The 24,584-nt window shown below is 36.0% G+C and overlaps 4 protein-coding genes across 4 annotated transcripts; all 4 read right to left on the bottom strand.

The window, feature by feature from the left end:
- Positions 1–101: 101 nt before the first annotated feature.
- On the bottom strand, positions 102–2,717 carry LOC111811776 (NAC domain-containing protein 6-like). Its single transcript, XM_023698803.2, has 3 exons — positions 2,327–2,717; positions 1,982–2,250; positions 102–1,050 (listed from the first exon to the last, which is right to left on the bottom strand). Exons 1-3 carry the CDS (start codon positions 2,484–2,486, stop codon positions 658–660), a joined length of 822 nt encoding a protein of 273 aa, XP_023554571.1. The 5' UTR covers positions 2,487–2,717; the 3' UTR covers positions 102–657.
- Positions 2,718–7,978: 5,261 nt separating this feature from the next.
- On the bottom strand, positions 7,979–10,070 carry LOC111811809 (cytokinin riboside 5'-monophosphate phosphoribohydrolase LOG5-like). The gene is made up of 6 exons (XM_023698847.2): positions 9,886–10,070; positions 9,717–9,814; positions 9,604–9,634; positions 9,356–9,526; positions 9,126–9,269; positions 7,979–8,426 (listed from the first exon to the last, which is right to left on the bottom strand). The coding sequence occupies exons 1-6, from the start codon at positions 9,994–9,996 to the stop codon at positions 8,283–8,285; spliced, it is 699 nt and encodes a 232-aa protein (XP_023554615.2). The 5' UTR covers positions 9,997–10,070; the 3' UTR covers positions 7,979–8,282.
- Positions 10,071–16,974: 6,904 nt separating this feature from the next.
- Positions 16,975–18,421, bottom strand: LOC111811778 (expansin-like A3). The gene is made up of 5 exons (XM_023698806.2): positions 18,262–18,421; positions 18,029–18,141; positions 17,757–17,935; positions 17,470–17,602; positions 16,975–17,395 (listed from the first exon to the last, which is right to left on the bottom strand). The coding sequence occupies exons 1-5, from the start codon at positions 18,374–18,376 to the stop codon at positions 17,135–17,137; spliced, it is 801 nt and encodes a 266-aa protein (XP_023554574.2). The 5' UTR covers positions 18,377–18,421; the 3' UTR covers positions 16,975–17,134.
- A 2,810-nt stretch (positions 18,422–21,231) lies between these two features.
- Positions 21,232–23,674, bottom strand: LOC111811782 (expansin-like A2). Its single transcript, XM_023698809.2, has 4 exons — positions 23,555–23,674; positions 22,790–22,902; positions 22,545–22,723; positions 21,232–21,721 (listed from the first exon to the last, which is right to left on the bottom strand). The coding sequence occupies exons 1-4, from the start codon at positions 23,664–23,666 to the stop codon at positions 21,337–21,339; spliced, it is 789 nt and encodes a 262-aa protein (XP_023554577.2). The 5' UTR covers positions 23,667–23,674; the 3' UTR covers positions 21,232–21,336.
- Between the last annotated feature and the right edge of the window lie 910 nt (positions 23,675–24,584).

Genomic DNA, 24,584 nt, shown 5'->3' with positions numbered 1-24,584 from the left:
GTCAGGCGTGAATTTGGCCATTTTCAGGGTAAAGATTTGATCCATATTAGATAATATCTGTCAAGAATGTTGTATGCAAGTAAGATATTTGGATCTTGCTAATCAAACAATGTGTTATTATTTTCAAATGCAATAAGGCTTATACAAGTTGGATGAACTTTGAAGTTTCTTGCCTACCATACATGGAGAGAGTCACAAGGTAAATTTAAAAGCCAACTATTAGTCCAAACAAACAAATCGAGGGAAACGTTTGACATGAAAGGGTAGGTGTAACAGCTCAAGCCTACCGTTAGCAGATATTGTCCACTTTGGCCCGTTGGGTGTCGTTGTCAACCTCACGGTTTTAAAACGCATCTACTAGGGAAAGGTTCCCACACCCTTATAAGGTATCAGAGCCAAACACCGGACGCTGGGCTCCTAAGGGGGTGGATTGTGAGATCCCACATCGGTTGGAGTGGGGAACAAAGCATTCTTTATAAGGGTGTGGAAACATCTCCCTAACAAACACGTTTTGAAATCTTGAGGGGAAGCCCGTAAGGAAAAGTCTAAAAAAGACAATATCGGCTAGCGGTGAACTTGAGCTGTTACGATAGGAAATTTACAGGTGATCTACAACCTATATATTTGGGGCTATGGGGCTATTGCTATGCATAAACGTTAGAAATTAAGCATGTATGGGGTCAAAGTTTGAAGCCATGGACTGTTAAGTTGACTCCAAAATAGGTCTTGGGACCAGTCCATGTCCAGTTTATCCAGCTCTGATGGGATTTGCAAAGGTGTATAGGTAAATTTTGGCTCCACTGCTTTCTCTTCCTTTGTTCTAGCCACCATGGCTGCCACTTCTAGTTCTTTCTTGAGAACTTCATGGGTTGGGATTACAGAAGGAACCATTTCTTCCTGTTGGCTGCAAAAGGAAATGGACTCAAATGGTGATGCAGGTGGTGAAGAGGAAGCCTGAAAATGCTTAGCATCTTCCTCCTCCATGGCTGCCCTTTGCTCTAGCACTTTCAAGGAAGTTGCTTTTCTATAGATTTTGCATAGTACCATGTCCTGCATTACAAACAATGTAAAACATGATGAATCATTACAAAGTTCATAATAACTTCTAAGTGAGATGAATAGCAAGACACGTTCCAGTAACAACCGACGCTCACCGCTAACAATAAGAGCTCGTTTTCACTGGGCTTCCCCTCAAGGTTTTAAAATGCATTTACTATGGAGAGATTTCTAGACCCTTATAAGGAATGTTTCGTTCTCTTCTCCAACCGACGTGGGATCTCAGAATCCACCCCCCGTGGGGACCCAGGGTCCTCGCTGGCACATCGCCCAGTGTCTGGCTCTGATACCATTTGTATCAGTCCATGTGCACCGCTAACAAATATTGTCCTCTTTGGGTTTTCCTTCTGAGTTTACCCTCAAGGTTTTAAAACGCATCTACTAGGGAGAGATTTCCACACCCCTTATAAGGAATGTTTCATCTCCTCTCCAACCGACGTGGGATCTCACAATCCACCCCCCTTGGAGACCCAGCATCCTCGCTGGCACACCGCCCGGTGTCTGACTCTAATACCATTTGTAACAGCCCAAGTCCACGACTAGCAGATATGGTTCTCTTTGACCTTCCCCTCAAAGTTTTAAAACGCGTTTACTAGGGATAAGTTTCCACACCCTTATAAGGAATGTTTCGTTCTCCTCTCCAACCGATGTGAAATTTTACCATCCACCCCCCTTGGGGTCCAGCATCCTTGCTGGCACTCCGCCTAGTGGCTAGCTCTGATATCATTTGTAACAGCTCAAGTCTACCACTAGCAGATATTGTCCTCCTTCCTCTCAAGATTTTAAAACGCGTATACAAGGGAGAGGATTTCACACCCTTACAAGGAATGCTTCATTCTCCTCTCTAACCGATATGGGATCTCATAGTTCCTAATTCCCAAGAAATAGTTATGAAACACATTTATGTTAACAAACGCTCAGATACCTTTGACAATGGTGAGTTATCAGGAAAACGATACTCATTCATGATCCAATCAGTCTTGCTTCCTCTAGTCGCTCTTCCCGAGTAGAACACAAGCGTCTTTCTCAATCCAATGAGTTGTTTAGGATCCGATAACCGAACAATCTTTCGGTCCGATCCAGTAGCTTTCCAGTAACCATTTTTGGTGGTTCTATTAGGCCTCCCACCCCCACCAAGCTTCCTATCTCTTGGCACAAAAAAGTACCACTCTCTCTCTCCAATCCTTGCCAATCCTACACACAAAAACACATCACATTTCAATCCATTGAATCAAACAGAGCAGTAAACAATGTTTTGAACAATGCATACCAGGCAACTCCCAAGGATCATGATGATAGATATTAAGAGTTCCAATAGGATCAAACTGCAGCCCCTTGCCAGAAACCACATGTTTCAGATAAAACTCAAGAAGCTCTTCTTCTGTGGGGTGGAATCTAAACCCAGGAAGATGATCAGTTTGGTGTGTCATTTCTGTGCTACAAATGTCTGGTTTTTAGAGTGATCAACAGTGTTTGCTTGTTTTAGTACAACGAGTTATGAAGGTATTGGCCCATGCACACATTTATAAGCCAAGTTATAGATGGTTCAAGCTACAATTTTGGGAGCTTTTCTAAAGTCTTGGCTCATAAAAGAAGACTTGAGACTTGGTCAAGAAACTCAAGAACAGAAACTTTGAGTTATTTTTGTGGCCACTTCACAACAAAAAGGGAGAAAAAAAGAAAACAAAGTAGAGCCCACACGGCTTCTTCTCATTGATTCATCAAATTTGGGCTGTTTGGTTCTTTGCCAAACTTTTTTTTTTTTTTTTTTTTTTTTTTTTTTTTTTTTGTCGTCGTCCTCGTCTAGATTCTATGTTAGATAAAAGCCGGTTGGTTTTCTTAGGTAGGTTTACACGTATTAATTAGTTTGATTAAATATTTTCCTGTGACCATTTGACAAACACGTCGAATGGATTAACAATTTTAATGGCACACATGTAGTTGGCCACTCTACAGCATTTTGAAGATAGTTAATTGTTTAAATAGGTGAATCGGTTGACAAGAAAAAATCACCTCCTCTTTAGCAAATCAAATTGCAATTCTCTCTCTGTTATTTTTACCCGTTTTATTTTCTTCCAACGACTTTCCTCTCTCCTCCCGTCAAACGATTTCCTCTTACACCAGAAAAGGATTTCCCTCCGATTGTCGAAAAACAACATTCTATAGGAACATTCTTCGGTGCAACTTTCCTAGTCCAAGTCCAACGCTAGCAAATATTGTCTGTTTTGGCTGTATCGTCGTTAACTTCACGATTTTTAAAATGGGTCTATTAGAAAAAGGTTTCCACATCCTTATAAGAAATGTTTCGTTCCCGAGATCTCACAATTTCTCGTGATTTTGATGATTAGAGGAATAGGAAGAAGAATATGGGAGTTTCAAATTCAAAACCCAACAAGTCTTAGTCTCTTCAATACTCTTGTTCTTGGTTGAATGAGTCTTTTGACATTTGGTCTTTGCTTGATTATATTGTTGGAATCCCAACACTTGGAAGATTGTTTGATCACTTCCTCCATGGAAAATAAGCCTCCCCATATCTTTATTTTCCAATAGTTTAAATATATTATTAAATTTTCACCTTAATGATTCAAAAAGTGAACGGCTAGATCAATAGATAATTGGGTTCTGTAAATCTTATTCGTGTCATTATGTTATCGACTCTAAATTTTGTATTAGTCGAATTTTTTTTCTAATTTTATTTTACCCCATTCATGTACATCTCTAATTTTGATAGTCAAGGAAACGATCAAAATAATTCTTCGTTTAAAAAAAAAAAAAAAAAGCTAAAGTCGAAGGATTTTTTAATCAATAGGACCAAGTCTCTAAAAGAGAGAAAGAAAAGAAAAAGGCAATAAAAAAGAAAATCACAAATAATTGACCATTTAAAAAAAAAAAAAGTAAAATATAATAATAATAATTCAAAAGAAAAAATTGATGATTATTTGACTTTGGAGTCTTTCTCATCAATCCCACTAAACGATTGGCCCTCAATGTGCCAAATTGCTTTTTTTTTAATTTAATTTTAAAATCTTGTTTACAATTTTATTTAAACTGGTTGCTAGCACTCATTCTATTCTCCAATGTGCGACTCCCAATCCACCCCTTTGGTTCCCAATGACCTTGCTGACACACTCCTCGTGTCCACCCCCTTTGGAGCTCAACCTCCTCGCTGGCATATCACCCGATATCTGACTCTGATACCATTTGTAACAACTCAAGCCCACCATCAATAAATATTGTCTCTTTGGGCTTACCTCTCTCGACTCCCCTCAAGGTTTTTAAAACCCATTTGATAGGGAGAGATTTTTACATCCTTATAAAGAATGTTTCATTCTCCTTCCCAATCATTGTCGGATCTCATACATTAGGTATAGAGTTAAGCTCTATTGTATGGGGACTATATTTATGTTAAGAAAATGATTTAGAGATTTTAAGAATAAATTTATGTAAATGATTTAGATATTGTAGGAAAAAAGTTGAGAAATTTTAGGAATTGATTACTTATCATCGAGTATACCCCTCCACCCTATTTAGTTTATCATCCCAAGAAATCTCAAACAATACAAAATAGTAGTTTTTACGAGTGTCTTGTAAATCGCTTCTCGATTGGTCTTAATAAAGTGTGCGAGTATTTCCACGTAGAGTTGTGTTCAATATAAACATGATTATATCAACATAGTACATGTACAAGTAACATGTTAAATGTGTCATAGCACATATATGTTATTCATACATCAAACAATTTCATCTAACCTAATCCACACATATTCCAACCAGTCATTTACAGTTTCGATCTCAACTTTATGCTTTTGAAACAACCCTAGATGTTCGTTCTTAGGTTCGGCTCAATAAAAAACGGGGCAACTTTTCAAAGGTGGTAAGCGAACCGTCGTCTAATTGGGTCGAGCTAAAACTTATGAAATGATGAGAAGGCATAGTTAAAGAGAGGAAGAGTGAAAGGAAGGTCCCAAAGGGTTTGATTTGAAGGGAGAGGGAGAGATGAATCCAAATGAATGTGGGGGTTAGAAGGAGAGGTATGTAGGGGAATGGAGGAGACAGACAAGAGGAAGAAGATGGGTTTTGTCAGTGGGGGAAGCAAAGATGTGTGGTTTGGTGGGGATGGGAATTGCCACTCTCACTCTCACTTGAGAGGAATTTGCATCATTTTCATCACCATTCACTTTTACCCACTGTTTCACCATCATCATTTTCATCATCTTCTCTATTCCCCCACTTTATTTGTTAGCTGACTCGTTCGTGTTCGGCCTCCAAAAGTGTATACGAGTTGAGTGGAATTGGGTTTGAGAAATCTTTCGAGCTTCAGATCAACTCGAAATTTCGGATTTGGTTGAGTTCGTGTCCTGAGCAACCCGAATAATATTCACACTTACCTCCCTGTTTTGAGAAGGGTTAAGTTTGGTTGTAACCCTATTTTCAGATTTTCGACAAAATTTTTTTAACACAACTCAATTTTTTTTTTTTTTTTTCAGTTTTTCGAAATTTCGAGTTGGTTGAGTTGGTGACCTGAGCAACTCGAATAGTATTCATAACTTACCCCTCAGTTTTGAGTAGATTTAGGTTGGATTGTAGCCCTATTTTCGGATTCTCGACAAAAAAAAAAAAAAAATGTTTACCCAACCCAGTATTTTTCAATTTTCAAAAAATTCAGCCCAAACAAAAAAAAATTAACCCAACCCAACATTTATGGTTTAGGTTTGGTTGGGTTGGAGTAATTCGAGTGAGTCGGTTCTTAGGTTATAGGAACACCCTAAACCCTAATAAATATTATAACTATGATTATGTATGAAAAAGTACAATGTATAATTCTCTTGCATTCAATTGAGCGCCGGAGTTAAATGTTTAGCCATTGGTGCCACATGAAAAAAGAAAAAATAGGGTTGTTTGAGAATCATTTGAACGAGTACAATTGAAATCAACATAAAGCAGGGTGAGATGTGAGATGTCGAACTATGCAATGATAATTGATATCGTTATCTACTAAGCTGCTATATACACGTTACGTTACCCTTATTCTTATGGGTTGACCCAGGTGGAGAAATGAAGTGAGTAGCAATCCCAAACATGTTAAAGGGCACCAAAGGAGACGCTACCACAGTGTGATGGATAGACATGGAGACCACCACACACAGACACACCAAGTTGACAATAAGAGACAGCCAGAGAGGAAAAAGGGTCCCCAGTTAAGGTCACGTTGCACCAAAAAACAAGGACCCTTCTGCCTGTACATACTTTGTTAGGGTTTGATCACCCCCTCATGGAAATAGAACTTTACGTGTCTTTCATGGACCCAAAATGCAAGGATAGGGTACAACAAATACAACCCCACTTTCAGTTCCCTTTTTCCTCAAGGGCCACCCATGATAATGCTTATAAGTTATCCCTACCCACATGTTCTTAAGGCGTACCTTATCATTTTAGATCTCCGTGTTTCAATCATATAAGTTTATATCGGTCGAAAAGGGGAACGAAACTTAAAATCTCTCTGTAACAGACGCGTTTTAAAATCGTGAAGTTGACGGTCATACACAAAGAGGAGTGGATTGTGTGATTGGACATCAATTGGAGAGGAGAACGAAACATTTCTTATAAGGGTGTGAAAATCTCTCCCTAATAAACGCATTTGTAGCACTACATAACGAGACAAAACAGATCATATCTGTTAGTAGTGAGTTTAGGCTGTTACAAATGGTATCAGGACTAGACATCAAAAGATTTCACTCGTATGCTCAATTGAACGAGTGTGTCGGGGTGTGTCTTTATGGATAGAACTATGCTCGAAGTGGGTATCTAATAGAGATTTTGAAAGTAATGATGGGATGATGAGTTAAAAGGGGAATTGCAAATTGGGGAATGGGACAAACAAAAGAACCCAAAATTGGGCAATGAATCATCATCTCTTACGATCACTTTGAACATAAAAAGTTTGAATCTTCCTCTCTCTTGGAGTTTCCAAAACAATTACTCTCTCTCTTTCTGCAAATTTGCAGAAGAATGCTTTTTCAGAAGGGGGCAGAGAAAGCAGCCATGGGCTACAGTTTAAAAAACAAATATCTCTGTCCCTGCAAAAAATGAACCTATTGCTCTTGTGGTACTACATTTATGATCAATCATCACCTCTCAAAACCCAACACCCACATTCACTTAACCACCACACACCTAAAAAATAAAAAATAAAAATCCTAACTTTAGATGATTTACGAGAAAGATGGCACGATTCAAACCTATGGCTCGTTGTTAGGTTGGGTAGCCGAGTTAGCACCCATCATTGCTTTGGAACACGAAACAACATGTAACCTTAGTAACCCATGGATGATCTACAAGAAAGATGGCAAGATTGACCCTTGAATTGTTAGGTTGGGTGGCTAAGTTAGAGCCGAAACAACATGTAACCTTGTTTCATCTCTACCCTATTCCAGTCATGCCATTACCAATCGTGGGTAACATCTAGACCAGCTCCCTCTAGCCTAATTCCAGTCATGCCATTACCAATCGTGGGTAACATCTGGATTGGCTGCCTCTAGCCTAGTTTCAATCATGTCATTACCAATCGTGGGTAACATCCGGACCGATTGCCTCTAGCCTAATGTCAGTCATGCCATTACCAATCATGGGTAGCATCCGAACCGACTACCTCTAGCCTAATAAGAACACCACGTTACTTACTTCTCTAAAGATAGTTCGACAATCTCAACCAACAACTTGTTAGAAAAGTAGGGTTTAATTCGACAAAATCCAACCAAAAGAGGAAAAAAAAAGATCAACTTGTCATTTGGCACTATGTGATTTGAAAATCATGCTAACATCCAAGCATTACTTTTTAAAAATTATATTTCGATATACGACAAGATTACAAGACATTTTCTATAAATAAAAAGAAAAACTAGTCGAGAGAGACGAGGCGGTATCAATTAGGAATTTGTTTTGGATTCCTATATATAATATCTTTTTTTGTACATAAAGGCATCATCAAAATACAAGGTTTAGTAAGCCATAAATCAACCAAACTACAAAACAAAAGGCAAAAAAAAAAAAAAAAAAAAAAAAAAAAAAAAAAAAGAAGTGAGTGGCAATTTTCTTGTTTGATCGATTTCTAAATTTTCGAGCTTACCATATCGGTTAAGGAATGATTGATGTGATACACAAAATGATATCAAAAGCAAAGGGTATTAATATTTAAACCCTTTTTTTTCTTCTTCCCTTGTGTTAATTTAGAGGGCTATCTCGGTGTGCATAGTGGTGGCACTGAACCCCACTTGTGGCTGCTGTTGCTGCTGCTGCGGCTGCTTCTGCTGCTGCTGCCCAACTTCCCACATTGCCTTAGCTATCACCCCATCATGAACAGGTACATATTCCTAACTCACCCAACTTTAGTATTACTCTCATCATATATCCATACATAAAATATCATTTTCATCTCAATATTCAAACAATTCAATCTATTTTTCTTCATTGTTTTTTATGGAAAAGCTAGAAAATCAAGAAATTTTTAATATAAACTTCATTAGTGTTCTTAAAGTTTGACCACAACAAACAAGTTCATAATTACTAAGATAATCACTAAACAATTGTATTAATAGATATAATAATGGAACAAATCGTTCGTTCTTTTTTTTAGCTCAAAATTACGAAAGAAACTTAAGATGACAATTTTTTCGACTCTAGTAAACTTTTACTATAAATTTACTAACATATCTTAAATACCCACATGAAAAAATAACTTTTACTATAAACTTACGAACAAATTTAAATACCCACATGAAAAAAATAATTTTTACTATAAATTTACAATCAAATCTAAAAAACCATGTGAAAAAATAACTTTTACTAAAAATTTAAGAACAAATCTAAATATACACATAGAAAAATAACTTTTACTATAAATTTAGTAACAAATCTAAATATGCACGTGAAAAAAAATAACTTTTACTATAAATTTATGAACAAATCTATAATAATAATAAGGATACATGTCTCGGTGTGAACTATGCATCAAACACAATTAAGAAAAAGAATGGATTTTGAAGAAAAGGGGTGAAAGAGAAAGTATTAACCTCAAGCTTTTGGACAAGTTCTTTGGCATTTGGTGCAGAAACTATGATGCTTCTCTGAGATGGCTTTATAAAGCCATCATCCACAGCTTTGTCAATAAAAGTCAAAAGATAGTTATAATAACCATCAACATTCAGCAAACCCACCTAAAAAGTTTAAAAAAAACACATCAAAATCAATTCAAAACCAAAAAATTACAAAGATTTAAAGGCGTTTTGTTCATGTTCTTAACTGGTTTATCATGAATTCCAAGCTGAGCCCAAGTGATTACTTCCAATAACTCCTCCAAAGTCCCATAGCCACCTGGGAGAGCTATGAAACAGTCAGAATGGCGGGCCATTTCTGCCTTTCTTTCGTGCATGTCGGCCACTGGCTTTACCTCCCCAACTGTCTCGCCAGTTAACTGCAAAAACTCTTCATTTAAACCACAAACCATAACAAAAACACATACCCATTTCGATTTTGTGCTCAAAATTTTACCTCTTTGTTCATCAATGTTCTTGGGATTATCCTACAAACCAAACCCACAAACCCATTTCAGAATAAAGCATTATGTAAGGGATAGCCATAACTTTTGAGGGTTTTTGACTAACCCAATGACTTTTCTTCCACCTCTATGAACAGCTTGAGATACCAAACCCATAAGTCCTATACTTCCACCGCCATAAACAAGGTCCAATCTTCTTGAGACCTTCAAAAGAGATTCAGATATGAAAAAAGTGATGAAATTTTAGAGAGTTTGAAAAGGATTGAAGAACTCACAAGCTCTTGAGCTAATTCAATGGCGGCATCTCTATAGCAGTTCCTCTTCCCTGTACTACTCCCACAAAAGACACAAACCCTTTTGAATCTAGACTTCGCCATTGCTTCCATTCTGGTTCTTAGAGAGATGTTGGGTTTATATAAGGGAAAAGATTCTGGTAGTGAAGAAGATGTTAAGGCATTTGGCTGGAAGTGGTAAAAGGGAATGAAGAGGGTAAAGAGTTGTTTTTTTTTTTCATTTTTTACTTCCAATCAAGATTTTAAAATGCGTCTACTAAGGAGAGGTATATCACAATCCACCTTCTTATGGGTCTAGTGTCCTCGCTAGTACACCGCTCAGTATCTGACTCTGTTACCATTTGTAACCGTCTCAGCCCTATTTCACAATTCACCATTTGAAGGTCTAGCGTCCTTACTGATACATTCTCTAGTGTTTGGTTTTAATATCATTTGTAACCGTTTCAGCCCTATCTCACAATCCACTCCCTTGGCCCGACTTCCCTCAAGGTTTTAAAACGTGTATTGCTATCTCACAATCCACCCCTTGTGGGTCCAATGTCCTCGTTGGTACACCACCTGATATTCACCCCTTTGCACTACCCAACTCGTTGGCACATCATCCAGTATCTGGCTCTGATACCATTTATAACAGGCTTAGTCCTATCGCACAATTCACCCCTTGAGAGCCCAACGTTATTCATTATTTGGGAGCTCAGCGTTCTCGCAGGTACACCGCTCAGTGTCTAGTTTTGACACCATCTGTAACAACTTAAGCCCTATCTCACAATCCATCCCTTGGGATACCAGCGTCCTCGCTGAAATGCCGTCCAATGTCTGGCTTTGATACCATTTGTAAAAACCTTAGCCCTATCTCATAATCCACCCTCCTTGGGAGCCAGCGTCCTCGCTGGTACACCGCTCGCAGATATTGTCATCTTTAGACTTTTTCTTATGAACTTCCTCTCAAGATTTTAAAATAAGTTCACACGTTTATTTACTCTCAAGATTTTAAAATAACTTCACACGTTTATGAGAACGTTTATGAGAAATGTTTCGTTCTCATCTACCTTCGATTACTTTGATTTAAAAAAAAAAAAAAAAAAAAGAGAAATTACAATCCCCATTTTCACACTTGTCACAACATGGTTAGAGAAAAAAGGTTTGGTTTTTTTTTGTGTTTTTAAAATTATGAGGCCTTGAAGAACACACCAAGAAGAAATGTGTAGGTGGGTCAGTGAGGTGATAGAGTCATCTTCTTCATTTCTCCATGTCTGAGGCCAGCCATTAATGCACGCAATCATAACTATGGTGAGCTTAGACACGTGCAGACCCCTTTTTTTTCTTTATATTTTGTGTGGAAAATCGGGATTAGATTTTTAGGGTTTTAGAATTAGGGTTTAGGGTTACAGAAAGAAACCAGCTTTTGGGAGTATGGTCCAATCAATGGAATTAGACGAAAAGGTGAAAAGGGAATGAAGAGGAAATGAAAGCTATTACTCAATCATACAATTAGGGTTTCACAACACTGGATTATACACATCCCTAATTCCTTTTTCCTTTTTTCTTTCTCTTTTTTAATTCATGGATATAAATGGTAAAAGCCATATTACCATTTTAGTCTACATCCTTCAACCTTCTTTTCTCACATGCTTTCTATTTTACCCAAAACCTCTTAGGGTCAATTTAGTCTTTTATCTACTTAGTATATATTGTCCTCTTCGAACTATCCCTGTTGGGCTCAAATGTTTCATTCTACTAATTCACCCCTTTCGAAACCCAACTATATAAACTAAGAGATATCAATCATACAATATACTTCAATGAAGATGGGAAGAAAATATTGTTGAAATTATCAAAAGATATTTCAATTCATGCTACATTGAAGAAGAATGAAGTTTCGTGTTATAAATTTTGGGTGGATTACATTTTAGAGTTATTGTATTTCATTAGTGTATTTTAAGACTTTTCATTTACTTTAGGTTATAATTACATAATGGTTAATTATGACAAGTATGAATGTTACTCTTTGAATGCCTTTAATAATTTCATTTTGAGGCTAGTAAAACCATATGTGTTGTATTTGCTGGGAGACTTGGAAAATACGGTAGAATGAGCATTTGTGCCTTCTTTAGCCAATGGTCAAGTTTTCAAGCTAAATATGATCGATCTTGCTTGTGGAGTGATTCGAATCTCAAACAAGTGTTCTTACGTTGAGATATTTGATCAACAAGAATCATTCAAGCTAGACATGATCGAACTTGCTTGTGGAATTATTCGAATTTCAAATAATGTTCTTGCCTTGAGATATTCAATCAACAAAATAATCTGAATCTTACTCCCCTTGTAGTGATTTCCATGTATCACCAACTCGAATCTACCGGACATGAAACTAAAAGTTTAGGGTTAGGGTGGAGAAGAAGGAAAAGTTGATAGACACAGAAAAAGGGTTAAGGAAAAAAGGTAAAATAATAATAAACACATTGCCCAAATCCACTTTAAGAAGAAAAAATCAGGTGATATCTTGAGATTGAGGTTTTCCAAAAGAAAAGAAAGAAAGAAGAAGAAGGCATTGTTTCTGAAATAGGCACTGCATGAAGCTGCACCCATTGCTCTGCAAATGTTACATCATCTCTTCCTTCCTTACAATCATTAGCTATCATTACTAGATATCACCCCTCTACCTTCCTTCTACTTTCATTCATACATATCAAAAATTATAAAATCACAACCAAACATTCTCCCTATCCGTGTATACATAATATCTATTAGCGATAGATTTTGGTTGTTACAAATGCTATCACAGTCAAGCACTGAGTGGTGTACCAGTAAGGATGCTGGCCTCCAAGAGGGGTGGATTGTGAGATCCCACATCGGTTAGAGAGGAGAACCAGGAAACCTCTATCTAACATGTGTGTTTAAAATATCGTGAGGCTGATATCGGTATGTAACGGTCTAAAACAGACAATATCTGTTAGTGGTAAGTTTGGGCTGTTACAAATGATATCAAAGCCAGACACTGATTGGTATGCCAGCGAGGATGTTGGCCTACAAGGGAAGTGAATTGTGAGATCCCACATCGGTTAGAGAAGAGAACGAGGAAACCTCTCCCTAACATGTGCGTTTAAAAAATCGTGAGGCTAATGTCGATACGTAACGGTCTAAAACGGACAATATCTGTTAGTGGTGAGTTTGGACTATTACAAATGATATCAAAGTCAGACACTGACTAGTATACCAACGAGGATGTTGGCCTACAAGGGGGGTGGATTGTGAGATCCCACGTCGGTTGTAGAGAATAACGAAATATTTCTTATGAGGGTATAGAAACCTCTCCCTAGCAGACGTATTTTAAAACTGTGAGGATGACGACAATATGTGACGAGTCAAAAGCAGACAATATCTGCTAATGGTGGGCTTGGACGGTTACAAATGGTATCAAAGCCAACCCTCAGGAGGTGGATTGTGAGATCTCATATTCTTTATAAAGGTGTGGAAACCTCTCCTTAGTAGACACATTTTAAAACTATGAGGCTAACCACGACACGTAACAAGACAATGCAGCCAAAATGGATAGAATAAGCATGGTTGTAATGTTTGTGAAGGAGAAGTTTAGGGTTGAGTGAAGGGTTTTGTGTAGGGTCAAATCATTTTGATTAGACGAAAGAACAAGATGGCTAGAGAAAGGAAGTGGAAGTTTAAGAAGTTGATGATGGAGGGTGGAAGAAGAAGCAGAAGCAGAAGTAGAAAGAAATGGCGTAGGGTTGTTTGATTAGGTTGCTGATTGATAATCAAAATGATGACATCTGAAGCACAAGCTTTTTAATGGCTCTTAACAATGGCACCTTTCCTTTCCTACTAGGTACGGTGGTTTCTTCATTGCATCTTCTTCCATTTTGGCATCCCTTTCATTTCGACCAAATAATAACGTTCTTCATGATGTTCATGCAAATTCAATAATGGGATAGCGATCGGAAAGTTTTCGAAAGTAACTACGATATATACGAGAATGTGAATATTTGATCTGATCTAATCTAGATAGATCAACGTTTGGCACTCAAGTGAAATATGACTTTAAATGATGAAAAAATAAATCGAGTTGAGCTCATTTGACATAACTAACCTTCAATGACGGGAACAGTCGTAAATCCGAGAATGTCACCTTTAGAACTTGTTTCTTGGTAACCAAAGCGTAGCGTTCCTCCGACCACTTTTGTACTTTGTTTATTGATTTTTGCCGCTCATGGGAATTGACATTTGATTTCCTTGCGGGTAGAAATGAACGGATTAGAGATTAAGTTTGGTTCATAGGTACGTTAGAACAAATTACTAATTTAGTTTAGATTATTAATTTTCTTATCGATATTTACAGAAAAAAATCGTATAGGGGTGTTTAAAAATTTCAATGGCTCGAAAAAATCAATCAAATTTATATGGTTTTGGTTGGGTTTAAATGAATGAAAATTTATGAACTATGCTAACTCAAACTTGCATGCTTGCCACATAATCCCACAAAGGAGTAAAATTTGCAAATATGACTCTATAGATAAAGTGATCAAGGTACATGAAAATTCTTCTCGAAAAACTTTGAGAAATTCTCTCAAAACTCTCTCTTTACATATACTAAATTCCTATCAAGTTTCGTCACTCACCGGATTCCACAATCTCGTTCTAAGGTCAAAGAGCAGTAGGGGAGACTAGTGGTGGTCCGAAACGGATTCGTGCAAAAAAAGGAATTTAAACTACAAAAGGTTAGTAATATACTTAGAATGCCTAAGATCCAAATTGCTTCCCCACGTGTTATAGTAAAATAAATAAATAAATTTTCAAAATTGAGTTGCGAATTTTAACTCAAGGTTAGACGTATGTATTATCAGAAAAAGTTTTTTTTTTTTTTTTTTTTTTTTTAATAAACATATCGAATAACCTGAATCAACTCAATTCAAATGTTTTATAATCGTGTTGGTTCGGTTTATTATTTAATAAATTTAAATTTTAAAATAGGTGATAAATTATATATAATAGGATGGGGAATGTTTGATTTAGCCCCAGCACGAGGCGGGCTTCTTGTCGTTTGGTCACCATACAACTTTATCTACTTTGGGAATGTTGATATTTATAAAATATTAATAAATTACTTTATTATAAAAATATTTCTTTTTTTAATTTTCATATCATTTCCATTATAACTTTAAATCAAATGTAAAATATTATAAACTTTATGATTAATTATGTTTTACTTCAAATATTATAAAAATTTGTGATAAGCGCCAACAATGCTGGATTTTGCAAAGCTAGAGGCCATTCTAGAATCTTTGCAAAACGTTCACAGAGAAAACAAACTTAACGGATTGATTTCAACCAAGAGCTGGTTAGAAGATGAATGACTCTTAGATCGAACTTGGAATCTATGATGGTCACTCTTACGTACCAAGACAATTCACTCCAGAATTAGCTTGATCAAAACTAATTCAATGAAACGATTTAAACATCAAACCTAAGCCAGGTTTGAAAAAGAATAACACAAAAAGGTATCAAGAAAACACAAACGGTTTGTTTGTATTCAACCATTCAAACATGAATATTACATGCCTTTAAATAGGCCCAAAAGATAACGATAATATAATAAAGTCCAGGTACCCACCACAAATCACTAATAAATGCTATTAAATGCAAATGGAAGAAATTAAGGCATTCATAAATTGTCTTAATTGATAATTCAACCACCAATGACAAGTCTTCTAATCACTTTCCAATGTCAATCACTCCATTATTTTCTTGATTTGATACTTGAATCTTCTTTGTATTGCTTCTTGTAAATGCTCGTTCGGGTACATGGAAGTGGTCAGTTGTTGGATTCATATCAATTTGTTTGTTGGATTCATATCAATTTGTTAAATGTTTCATGTGAATTTCTTTAAATTTTTTTTTTTTTTTTTAAATAACATTTGAGCGAGAACAAATAATTTAAGACTAATAAATAATGTGATCATGTCACAGAGACTATCGGAGTTTTCAAGTGTTAAACTCAAATTTCAAACATATTTTTCGAATGGGTTGGATTGGGTTGATCGAATTTTTCGAATCATCCCAATTTTAACCTTAAAAAAATATAACTTAATTGATTATTTAAAATTATAATATGAAATTAAAATGTTAAAAGAAGAAATTTAAGCCCAACACACCATTTTTAAAAAAAGTAAACTATCAATTTCGATGATATACATTTATATATATTTTAGTCAACGATACGCGTTAGTTGAACTATGTTCATACTTCAATATCGAACCATAATTATTATTTTATTTTTTTAAAGAAAACTCGAATAAAAAGAAGCAATATTTGGCCAACTATTTTTTTGCCTTCGTTATAACCATTATTGATAGTCCGTTACGTATTGCCGTCAGCTTCACAATTTTAAAACGTGTCTATTAGGGAGAAGTTTTCACACATTTTATAACAAATGTTTTGTGCTTCTCTCCAACTGATATGGAATCTCATAATCCACCTCTCTTGGGGGTCCAGCGTCTTTGCCTGCACATCGCCCATGTCTGGCTCTATACTATTTGTAATAGCTCAAACACACTGCTAATAAATATTGTCCGCTTTAGCCCGTTATTTATCGCCGCCAGCTTCACAATTTTAAAACAGATCTGTTAGGGAGAGGTTTTCACACTCTTATAATAAATGTTTCGTTCATCTCTCCAACCGATGTAGGATTCCCGATACATAGAACGTATTCCTTAGCCCAATATTTGAATACTCCACGAGATACCCTAATTAATTCAATTTGAATAGTTTTGACATACAATTCTACTCGTGAATTGCAAAATTCATGAATCTCTCCAAAACTTGAAAGAATCACAAAAACTATACCGATTCATCGTAATATATTTTGTACGGGATGATGATCTGATCTGATTTTATCTCATACAAAATCCTAAACATAGGACAAAAATAGTTCCCTTCAATATGTCACTCGTTCATATTATGCTTTTATTACCTTTATGTGTTCATATCCACGAAGTGAATGTGAAAACAAGACAATTTTAAATAGAACAAGACCATCCAATTGGAACCCATAACTAAATATTATACCATTAATAATTCATATACTTTATTATTTACTTATATTTATGATACAACACCGTTCATCTTTATTTCTCTTACGTTACGTTACATTACATGGCATTAGACATCAAATACCATAACTTTATATATAACATATATGTGATGGACCAATCAAATATACTTATCGTCGTCGCCACTGTCCATCACCACATTGCTCTGTCGGACAACCTTCCTTAGCAATATCATAGATTTGAACTCCAGTATCGTAAATGAGTCCAGGTCTCCAATCAGCAGGAAGCACATACTTAGCCCAAATCCACTTTCCATCATATCCAGAAGTCACCACGAATCGCAACTGCAATGGCCCTTTTGGTAACGGCTTCTTAGTCTCCCACACAGCTCCATAGTTCCTACCCATATAATCCCAATTCGAATAACCAACCTGTCGTATGTTCTCAACTCGTTAGTAACGATATGTTTGAGAGTAATGTTTTGAAATAGTAAAAATTACTCGACCTGAGCTATATCCATCCCGACAATTTCCGTTTGACCACCTTGATAAAGCAATTTAATAGCTAAGTAACTTGGATATTGACTCCATTCTTCCACTCTAATCAACAAGTTTTGGTTCTTGTATTCACAAGGAATCCTACAAAAACAGAAACCCCACTAAGAACAAACATCAAATTTGGATAAGATCATAAGATAAACCACTTTTTAATTGGTCCACATCAAGGTGGGTGATTATATTAATCAATCAAAACGGTAGGTGTAACAAAACCCATCATTGAAAACCAAGACACCTTTTGAATTCCACGTCCACAACTCCATAACTCAGAAGCAATCCATCTTTCCCACTCACAGCCATTTCACCAAAAGCCTTTTGGCTAAGAACCAATCCGGTGTATGTGTTGTCATTTCGATCCGTCACGACAAATTTGGTCCCTTCTTTGGTGCAAATTTTGTCATTCTTGCACCGTACCTGCAAAAACAGAGCATTTCCGATCACGAACAAGCAAAACAGGGGAGGTGAAACAGGGGAGGTGGAAACAGGGGATTGTTTGGGAATGTTTACTTGAAAACAGGCGCCACAGCCAGCGCCGTACTTGTAAAGGGGAGGCATGATGGCGGAGAAGTAGCCATTTGCGAGCGCCGGTGTCAGATCGCCATAGCCACAGGCGCCTCTGTCTGCAAGAAATGAAACATACCCAGTTCGTTAATTGTGGAAATTTGATCTGGGTCGAGCTTGGATTTGTGTTTTAGAGCGGAAAATTGAAGAATTTAAAGCGTGGGGGATGGGAAATGTACATGCTCCGGCGGCCTCGTCCTGGTAGAAGGCGGCTTTGGCTTGATGAACACAGCGATCACAGGCGGTGGCGGCGGAGAGGAGGGAGAGGAAGAGAAGGGGGAAGAAGAAAGGCATTTTTTTTGGAAGGATTTGGAGTGAGAGAGAAGTAAGGGGAGGGAGATGTTTTTATAGGTGCTTAATGCCAATGGTGGAATACAGGTGGAATAATGATAGATTTTTTGGATTTCTTAATTTTTTTTTAATCAACTAATATATTAGTCATAAAATTTATTAACGGAGCGAGATCTCACCTTGGTTCGAGACTGGAACGAAAAATTCTTTGTAAAGATGTGAAAACTTCTACCTATTAGACTCGTTTTAAAAATCGTGAGGTACGGTACCATATATGTCAGTGACACTAGCTTGAGTAGTTACGGTTAAAATTTGTTAATAGAAAAAAATTAGTAATTTAATATTATTTATGAAAAGAAAATCGAATTGGTGAGAGATTTCACATTGACATTTCTACGTCAAGATTGGAAGGGTGAACCCAATAGGGACTTAAAAGAAATGGATAAGAATAATGGGTCTGAGTTGGAAATAGTTGTAAGTTGAAATTCCGTCCCGAAGAGACCAAAGTGTAACAACTCAAAGACACTATGTAAAAGTCTAAGTCTACCCGCTAGTAGATATTGTCCCTTTAGTTCGTTACGTATCGTCGTTAGTCTCACGATTTTAAAACCCTTCTTCTACATAGAAATTTTCACATGTTTCGTTTTTCTCTCTAATCGAAGTAGAATTTCACCGTGCAAATATATCTTTCACAATTTATAAAGTAAATTCTAATAAAAATTAAGATTTATTGACAGTAGATCGACTAGGAAAGAAGATCGATTCAAACGCGTGAAGGGAAGGAGATATTTTGAGGGTTGAATTTGAGTGGAGACTATATGGGCCGGCGGCAGTGGCGCACGCACCGACCCTATTTGGGCTGCGCACTAACAACTACAGCTGAGCGTGGCGCTTTTGGATGGGTTATATTATATAGCCACTTGTTCTTTTCAACGCACTATACATATAGGTAGGGCTTACTACTAGAATCAACTCAAAACCCCCCTTTTCGTGGGGGATGACTATGCACCAATATGTCCAATTTTTCTATTTTTAATGTTAGATTCAGTTGTTTCGATGTTCTAAAATCATGAGACTGATGATGATATATAACAAATTAAAGTCAACAATATCTGATAATGATGGGCTTGAAGTATTGTATTTAATCTTTAACTAAATTTTTAGTTGATGATATATGTTTTATTCAATTAATAAGCTATTGTTTCATTAAAGTAGCGTGTTTAGATTGTGGGATAGCCGTGTTGCTACGGATTTGTAGTGATTATTAAAGAATATAGAGTCCATCAAACGAAATTGAAGAAATAAAGAGAATTAGAAGAAAAGGAAAACAGCATAGTTTGGGCAACTTCTCGATGATATGCATCGTTTTTAATAAAAACACAAATTTACGAATCGTGAGACTTCAGAAGCAACTTTGAAGCTTAGAAATATGAGTTTTAATGTGAGATCCTACATCGGTTGAAGAGGAAAACAAAAACACAAAACTTGACCCGATATGAAATGGTAGAGGCCTATCTAAGATGAAAGCATGAAAAAGGGGTTTGGAACGGGCATGCAACCATAAACAACATGCCTTGGACAAACATGACCGTAACATCCTCCCCCACTCAATTGGTTGGCGTCCCTGTCAACCGACTCGAACAAGTAAGACTGGGACATTTGTCATGCAGCCATAAGCAACATGCTTTGGACAAGCATCCTCCATGTCAACCGACTCAGACAAGCAAAACAGGGACATCTGTCATGTGGCTATAAGCAACATGCTTTGGACAAGCATGACTGTGACATCCTCCCAGTCAACCGACTCAGACAAGCAAAACTGGAACGTCTGTCATGCAATTATAGGTAACATGCTTTGGACAAGGATGATCGTGACATCTAACACTAAGCATTAAGCATTTTTATGTGTATCGTGTATCAAATACAAAATTAATAAATGATATATAAATGATTAGTGGGTATTTTATATGGATTCATAATGATAATTATAAAAGAGAAAGAAGTAAAATATAAGAAAGAAAAATTAGGTGAAAGACAAATATTAATGTTCTCCACTACTTGAATTTTGATTGTTTTATTAATAATGATGAAGATTTTATATTCAATATTAAGGATGCTCTTGCTTTCTATGTGCTCAAACCCATATTTTCAAAAATTTTCTCTTACATTATGAATCGATGGTCGAGTAGCACATTTGAAATAATTGAGACCTAAAAAATGTGATTGTAACACGATATAAATTATAGTCCGAACATTACCACATGATTATAGGTCTTAAATTTTTCTACTGTAAAGTAAATTTAAAATATTTACGAAATATAAAGAGTAATATTGTCCCGTCAATATAATGAGTAATATTGTCGGATTTTAAAATATTTATGTTTGAAGTACCAAAAGTTGCAATTCTTTTCTTGTACTATAATGAATTTTGAATGTGTTCTTCAAGAGTAAATTTCCCTTTTAAGAGTTTGCTTTAAGGATTGTTTAATATACTTTAAAAAGTTACTATTGTAACGGTCCAGACCCACCAATAACAGATATAAGTTACTATTGTAATGATTTAGGCCTACCGATAGCAGATATTGTACTCTTTGAACTTTCCCGGAAATATTGTACTCTTTGGGCTTTCCCTCCTGGACTTGTCTTTTAGAGTTACACAACAGAATGATGCTCATCCAAATACTGTCCTCTTTGGGTTTTCACCGAGCTTCCCCATTACCTAAAGAAAGGTTTACACACTCTTACAAAAAGTGTTTTGATCTCCTCTCCAGTTAACGTGGGATATCACAACTTTCATCACACTATTCAACTACGTGACACGTACTTCAGTAAATTTCCATTTAAATTCATGTCAAAGGATCAAGATCATACAAAGTGTGTATATTCAAAACATTTCATCATTTGATTATGGAATTCTATAGAATTCTTTATTAATACATAGATGAGTATATGAACATATTTGTTCATTTCCATGGCTTATCACCACATTGCCAAGGCGGGCAACTCTCTTTAGCAACGTCGTTGATTTGAACTCCAGTATCGTAAATGCCTCCACTTTTCCAATCAGCAGGAAGCACTGATTTTGCCCAAACCCATTTTCCATCGTAGCCTGAAGTCACCACCATCCTCAATTGTAATGCTCCTTCAGGGATGTTGTTTGTTTCCCAAACAGCTCCATAATTTCTCTTCATATGGCTCCAACCTGAGGTACCCACTTCAGCTATGTCCACGGCTACCATGTCTGTTTGCCCACCTTGGTATAAGAATTTGATAGCTAGGTAATATGGGTTAGAACTTGGTTCTTCCACTTGGACTAACAAGTTCTTGTGTTTGTATTCACAAGCCACCCTACAAAAAGAGACGTTTTTTCGGGTTTCATTTCATATATTCGTGCGTTAAAAGATGATATCTGTTAGGTTAAAATACCACTTTGATCTTGTACTTCAGGTTTTATTAGGGGTATTGAAAAAACCTGATCAACCCAATCCAATCTGTACCGTTTAGGCTGAGTTATGAACTTATTTGAGTTGAGTTCAAATAAATGAAAATTTTATAGATCAAGTTCGTTTATGAGTTTCGTAAAACTAGACTAGGTTGAATCAAACCAACCTGATATTATACGTGGTTAATTTTAAAAAATACATTTTTACTAACTGCACCTATTTATTTTATTTTTATCCAACTACGCCCTCTCTTTAAAGTAATTTGTAAATATTTTGAAGGTATTTTTTTAAAAAAATAATATTGAAATTGAGTTGCAAATTTAAATGTTTGAAGGTGAATAAATAGATATTTTACAAACTAATGTTTTACTTTTATTAAAAACAAAAAATTTGAATAAATGATTGGAACACCTTGCCAGCCCAACCCAAAGAAAGATTATAGTTGGGTTAGGTTAGGATTGTTGCTTGTGTTGGATCTAAAAAATGTTTCAACCCGACCTAACCCAACCTTGCATACCTGTAAGTTCGATTCTATTTAAATCTATCAAATTTGATAAAAAAGACGTTATGAGAACATATTTTCAAATTTTAAAAGGAAATGTTTTTCTTTTGAAAAATCAACAAAAGAAACGGATCACATGAACTGTTTTAAAGATTTATCGAAAATATGTGAACACCTGAAGTATAAGAACTAAAATGAATATCTAACGAGTATAATGAAGCTTCACCTCTTGTATTCAACATCGACAACGCCAAGATTGAGCAGGTCGGCACCTTTACCATTGAGAGCCATGGTAAAGAAAGCTCTTTTACTAAGAACAAGGTCTGTTGCATTGTCATTGTTTTGATCTGTCAACACCACTTTAGTCCCTAATGTGTTACAAAGCCTTCTATTTTTGCATCTCACCTATAAAAATCAAACCAAAAAACGTAAGCCCAGTTGCCAATTTGTGGTAGGAAATTGAAAAATCACCTGATAGCAAGCGCCACACCCAGCTCCTTGTCTGTAAAGGGAAGGCACCGCAGCTGCAAAGAAGCCATTAGAGAACTGCAAGGCCACGTTGCCATAACCACATGCTCCCCCATCTGTTCCAAATCGATAAACAAATTGATCATATTATGAAAATCGAGTTGCCCATTTAACTTCTCGAGCTGAAATCCTCGTTTAAATGGAGAATGAAAGAAGGAAGAGAAGGAGAATTCTATCTGTTCACTAAATAGAATCGAGAATAGTGATTACTTTTGTCATCCCCATTCCCGACCCACTTCAATTCCTTTAAAAATAGAAATAAATTTTTACTCATTAACTAAATAGGGTCGAGAATTGGGATTATTTTCGCTATCTCAATTCTCGACCATGCTTTTCAATCCCTTATAAAATAGCAATCCCTTATAAAATATTGAACAGTAATATTGAAATTTGAATTTTAGAAATTAGGTTGAAATAAATTATTCACTACAAAATTATTTGAAAGGAATATAATTTAAGAAAATATATAAAAAATGGATAAAAAAATTCAATCTCATAGAACCGGATTCCCATGAACTCTCAGATGTGAATCGCCGTCCTATCCCGTGAAAGTAAATAAAGAATTTTATGAGGATGAAAAAATGAAATAGGAGGTGGAGATGGAGACAGAGAAGCTTCCTTGTCTCTACCCTGCTCTGTTCTACGAACATCTGTACATGCAATTATCCTAAGAACGAGAAAGAGTATAATAAGAATGAAATATTTTACATGTAGTTGGAGAATCATAAAGATGGCTAGCCTTGGATTGATAAACACAACGATCACAAGAATTAGCAGAAGAGATGAAAACGAGGAAGAGAAAGCCAAGAAACCAAGCCATTTCGTTTAGGAAATTGTTTGATGGTTGTATGACGATGAACGCAAAGAGTTATATAGGTGACTCAGAGTGGATATCAATTGGGGATTGACCTAATTTATGATCAAGAACCATTCATTAAACAGCTTTGTTTGGACTTAAAGAGAGTAAGAATCCATCTCCTCGAGTCAGCTGATTAAGTAAAGTTTTGATCTTTAGTGCACTTCCTCCTAACCTTCAATTTTAACTATAAATTAAATAAAACTAACCATTTGCTTACATTCTTTAATATAATTGTCATTGATTTGGCGTGATATAGATATAACTAAAAAAAGAGGTACAGAATAAACCGAGATTACGTCCTGATTAAGAACAATCTTAAAAATAGGATTACTAAGAAAGCTTAAGAGAATTGAAAGTTTTTAGTTGTATAATTTTCGGTGGCTCAATCATAAAAACTCCAAAATTAAGCATATTTTGCTTCGAGCAATTCTGTGTTGGGCGATCGAAATTTTTTCTTATGAAGCACGCGAGTGAGGTCAAAACATATTGAAACCAAGACTACGTCTAAATAAGAGCGATTTTGAAGATAGGATAACTAAGAAAGCTTAAGAGAATGGAAAGCTGCTACCTGTACCCTTTTCAGCCGCTCAATCATACTTCAGAGCTAACTGTATTTTGCTTCGATCAATTATATATTAGGTGATCTAAGAATTTTCCTATAAAGTATACGAGTGAGAACAAAATATATTAAAATGACCCGTATTGATGTCTAGGGATAGTCTTCACTCTTCGTAGAGAAATGACCGGTGTAATGTCGTTACCACTTTTTAATTTTTCTTTCCATTGTTTTATACAAAAAAAAAAAAAAGCAGTGTGAAAGAAGAGAAGAACATAATAATTGATAATGTATGTTAGGCTGTCTTGTCGCAGTTTGACAAT

Source organism: Cucurbita pepo, chromosome 15, assembly GCF_057944985.1.
Source record: "Cucurbita pepo subsp. pepo isolate OVF chromosome 15, ASM5794498v1, whole genome shotgun sequence".
In the NCBI taxonomy this organism is placed as follows: domain Eukaryota; kingdom Viridiplantae; phylum Streptophyta; class Magnoliopsida; order Cucurbitales; family Cucurbitaceae; genus Cucurbita; species Cucurbita pepo.
The sequence above is the reverse complement of the archived record's forward strand: the minus strand, read 5'-3'. Positions and strand labels throughout refer to the sequence as shown.

Bases quoted from the DNA above. Each gene is read 5' to 3' on its own strand.
- LOC111811809 (XM_023698847.2), bottom strand. From the start codon at position 9,996: ATGGAAGCAATGGCGAAGTCTAGATTCAAAAGGGTTTGTGTCTTTTGT. The intron at 9,270-9,355 runs GTTAAGAACATG...TAAACTTTTTAG, and splicing joins TTGGAATTCATGATAAACCA to GTGGGTTTGCTGAATGTTGA. The intron at 8,427-9,125 runs GTTAATACTTTC...TGGGTGAGTTAG, and splicing joins AACTTGTCCAAAAGCTTGAG to GAATATGTACCTGTTCATGA.
- LOC111811778 (XM_023698806.2), bottom strand. From the start codon at position 18,376: ATGCCTTTCTTCTTCCCCCTTCTCTTCCTCTCCCTCCTCTCCGCCGCC. The intron at 17,936-18,028 runs GTAAACATTCCC...CTGTTTTTGCAG, and splicing joins GCTGTGGCGCCTGTTTTCAA to GTACGGTGCAAGAATGACAA. The intron at 17,396-17,469 runs GTCGAGTAATTT...AACATACGACAG, and splicing joins TCGGGATGGATATAGCTCAG to GTTGGTTATTCGAATTGGGA.
- LOC111811776 (XM_023698803.2), bottom strand. From the start codon at position 2,486: ATGACACACCAAACTGATCATCTTCCTGGGTTTAGATTCCACCCCACA. The intron at 2,251-2,326 runs GTATGCATTGTT...TTTTGTGTGTAG, and splicing joins TGATCCTTGGGAGTTGCCTG to GATTGGCAAGGATTGGAGAG. The intron at 1,051-1,981 runs GTATCTGAGCGT...TTTGTAATGCAG, and splicing joins ATAACTCACCATTGTCAAAG to GACATGGTACTATGCAAAAT.
- LOC111811782 (XM_023698809.2), bottom strand. From the start codon at position 23,666: ATGGCTTGGTTTCTTGGCTTTCTCTTCCTCGTTTTCATCTCTTCTGCT. The intron at 22,903-23,554 runs GTAAAATATTTC...GATTTGGAACAG, and splicing joins TTATGATTCTCCAACTACAT to ATGGGGGAGCATGTGGTTAT. The intron at 22,724-22,789 runs GTGATTTTTCAA...TGATTTTTATAG, and splicing joins GGTGTGGCGCTTGCTATCAG to GTGAGATGCAAAAATAGAAG.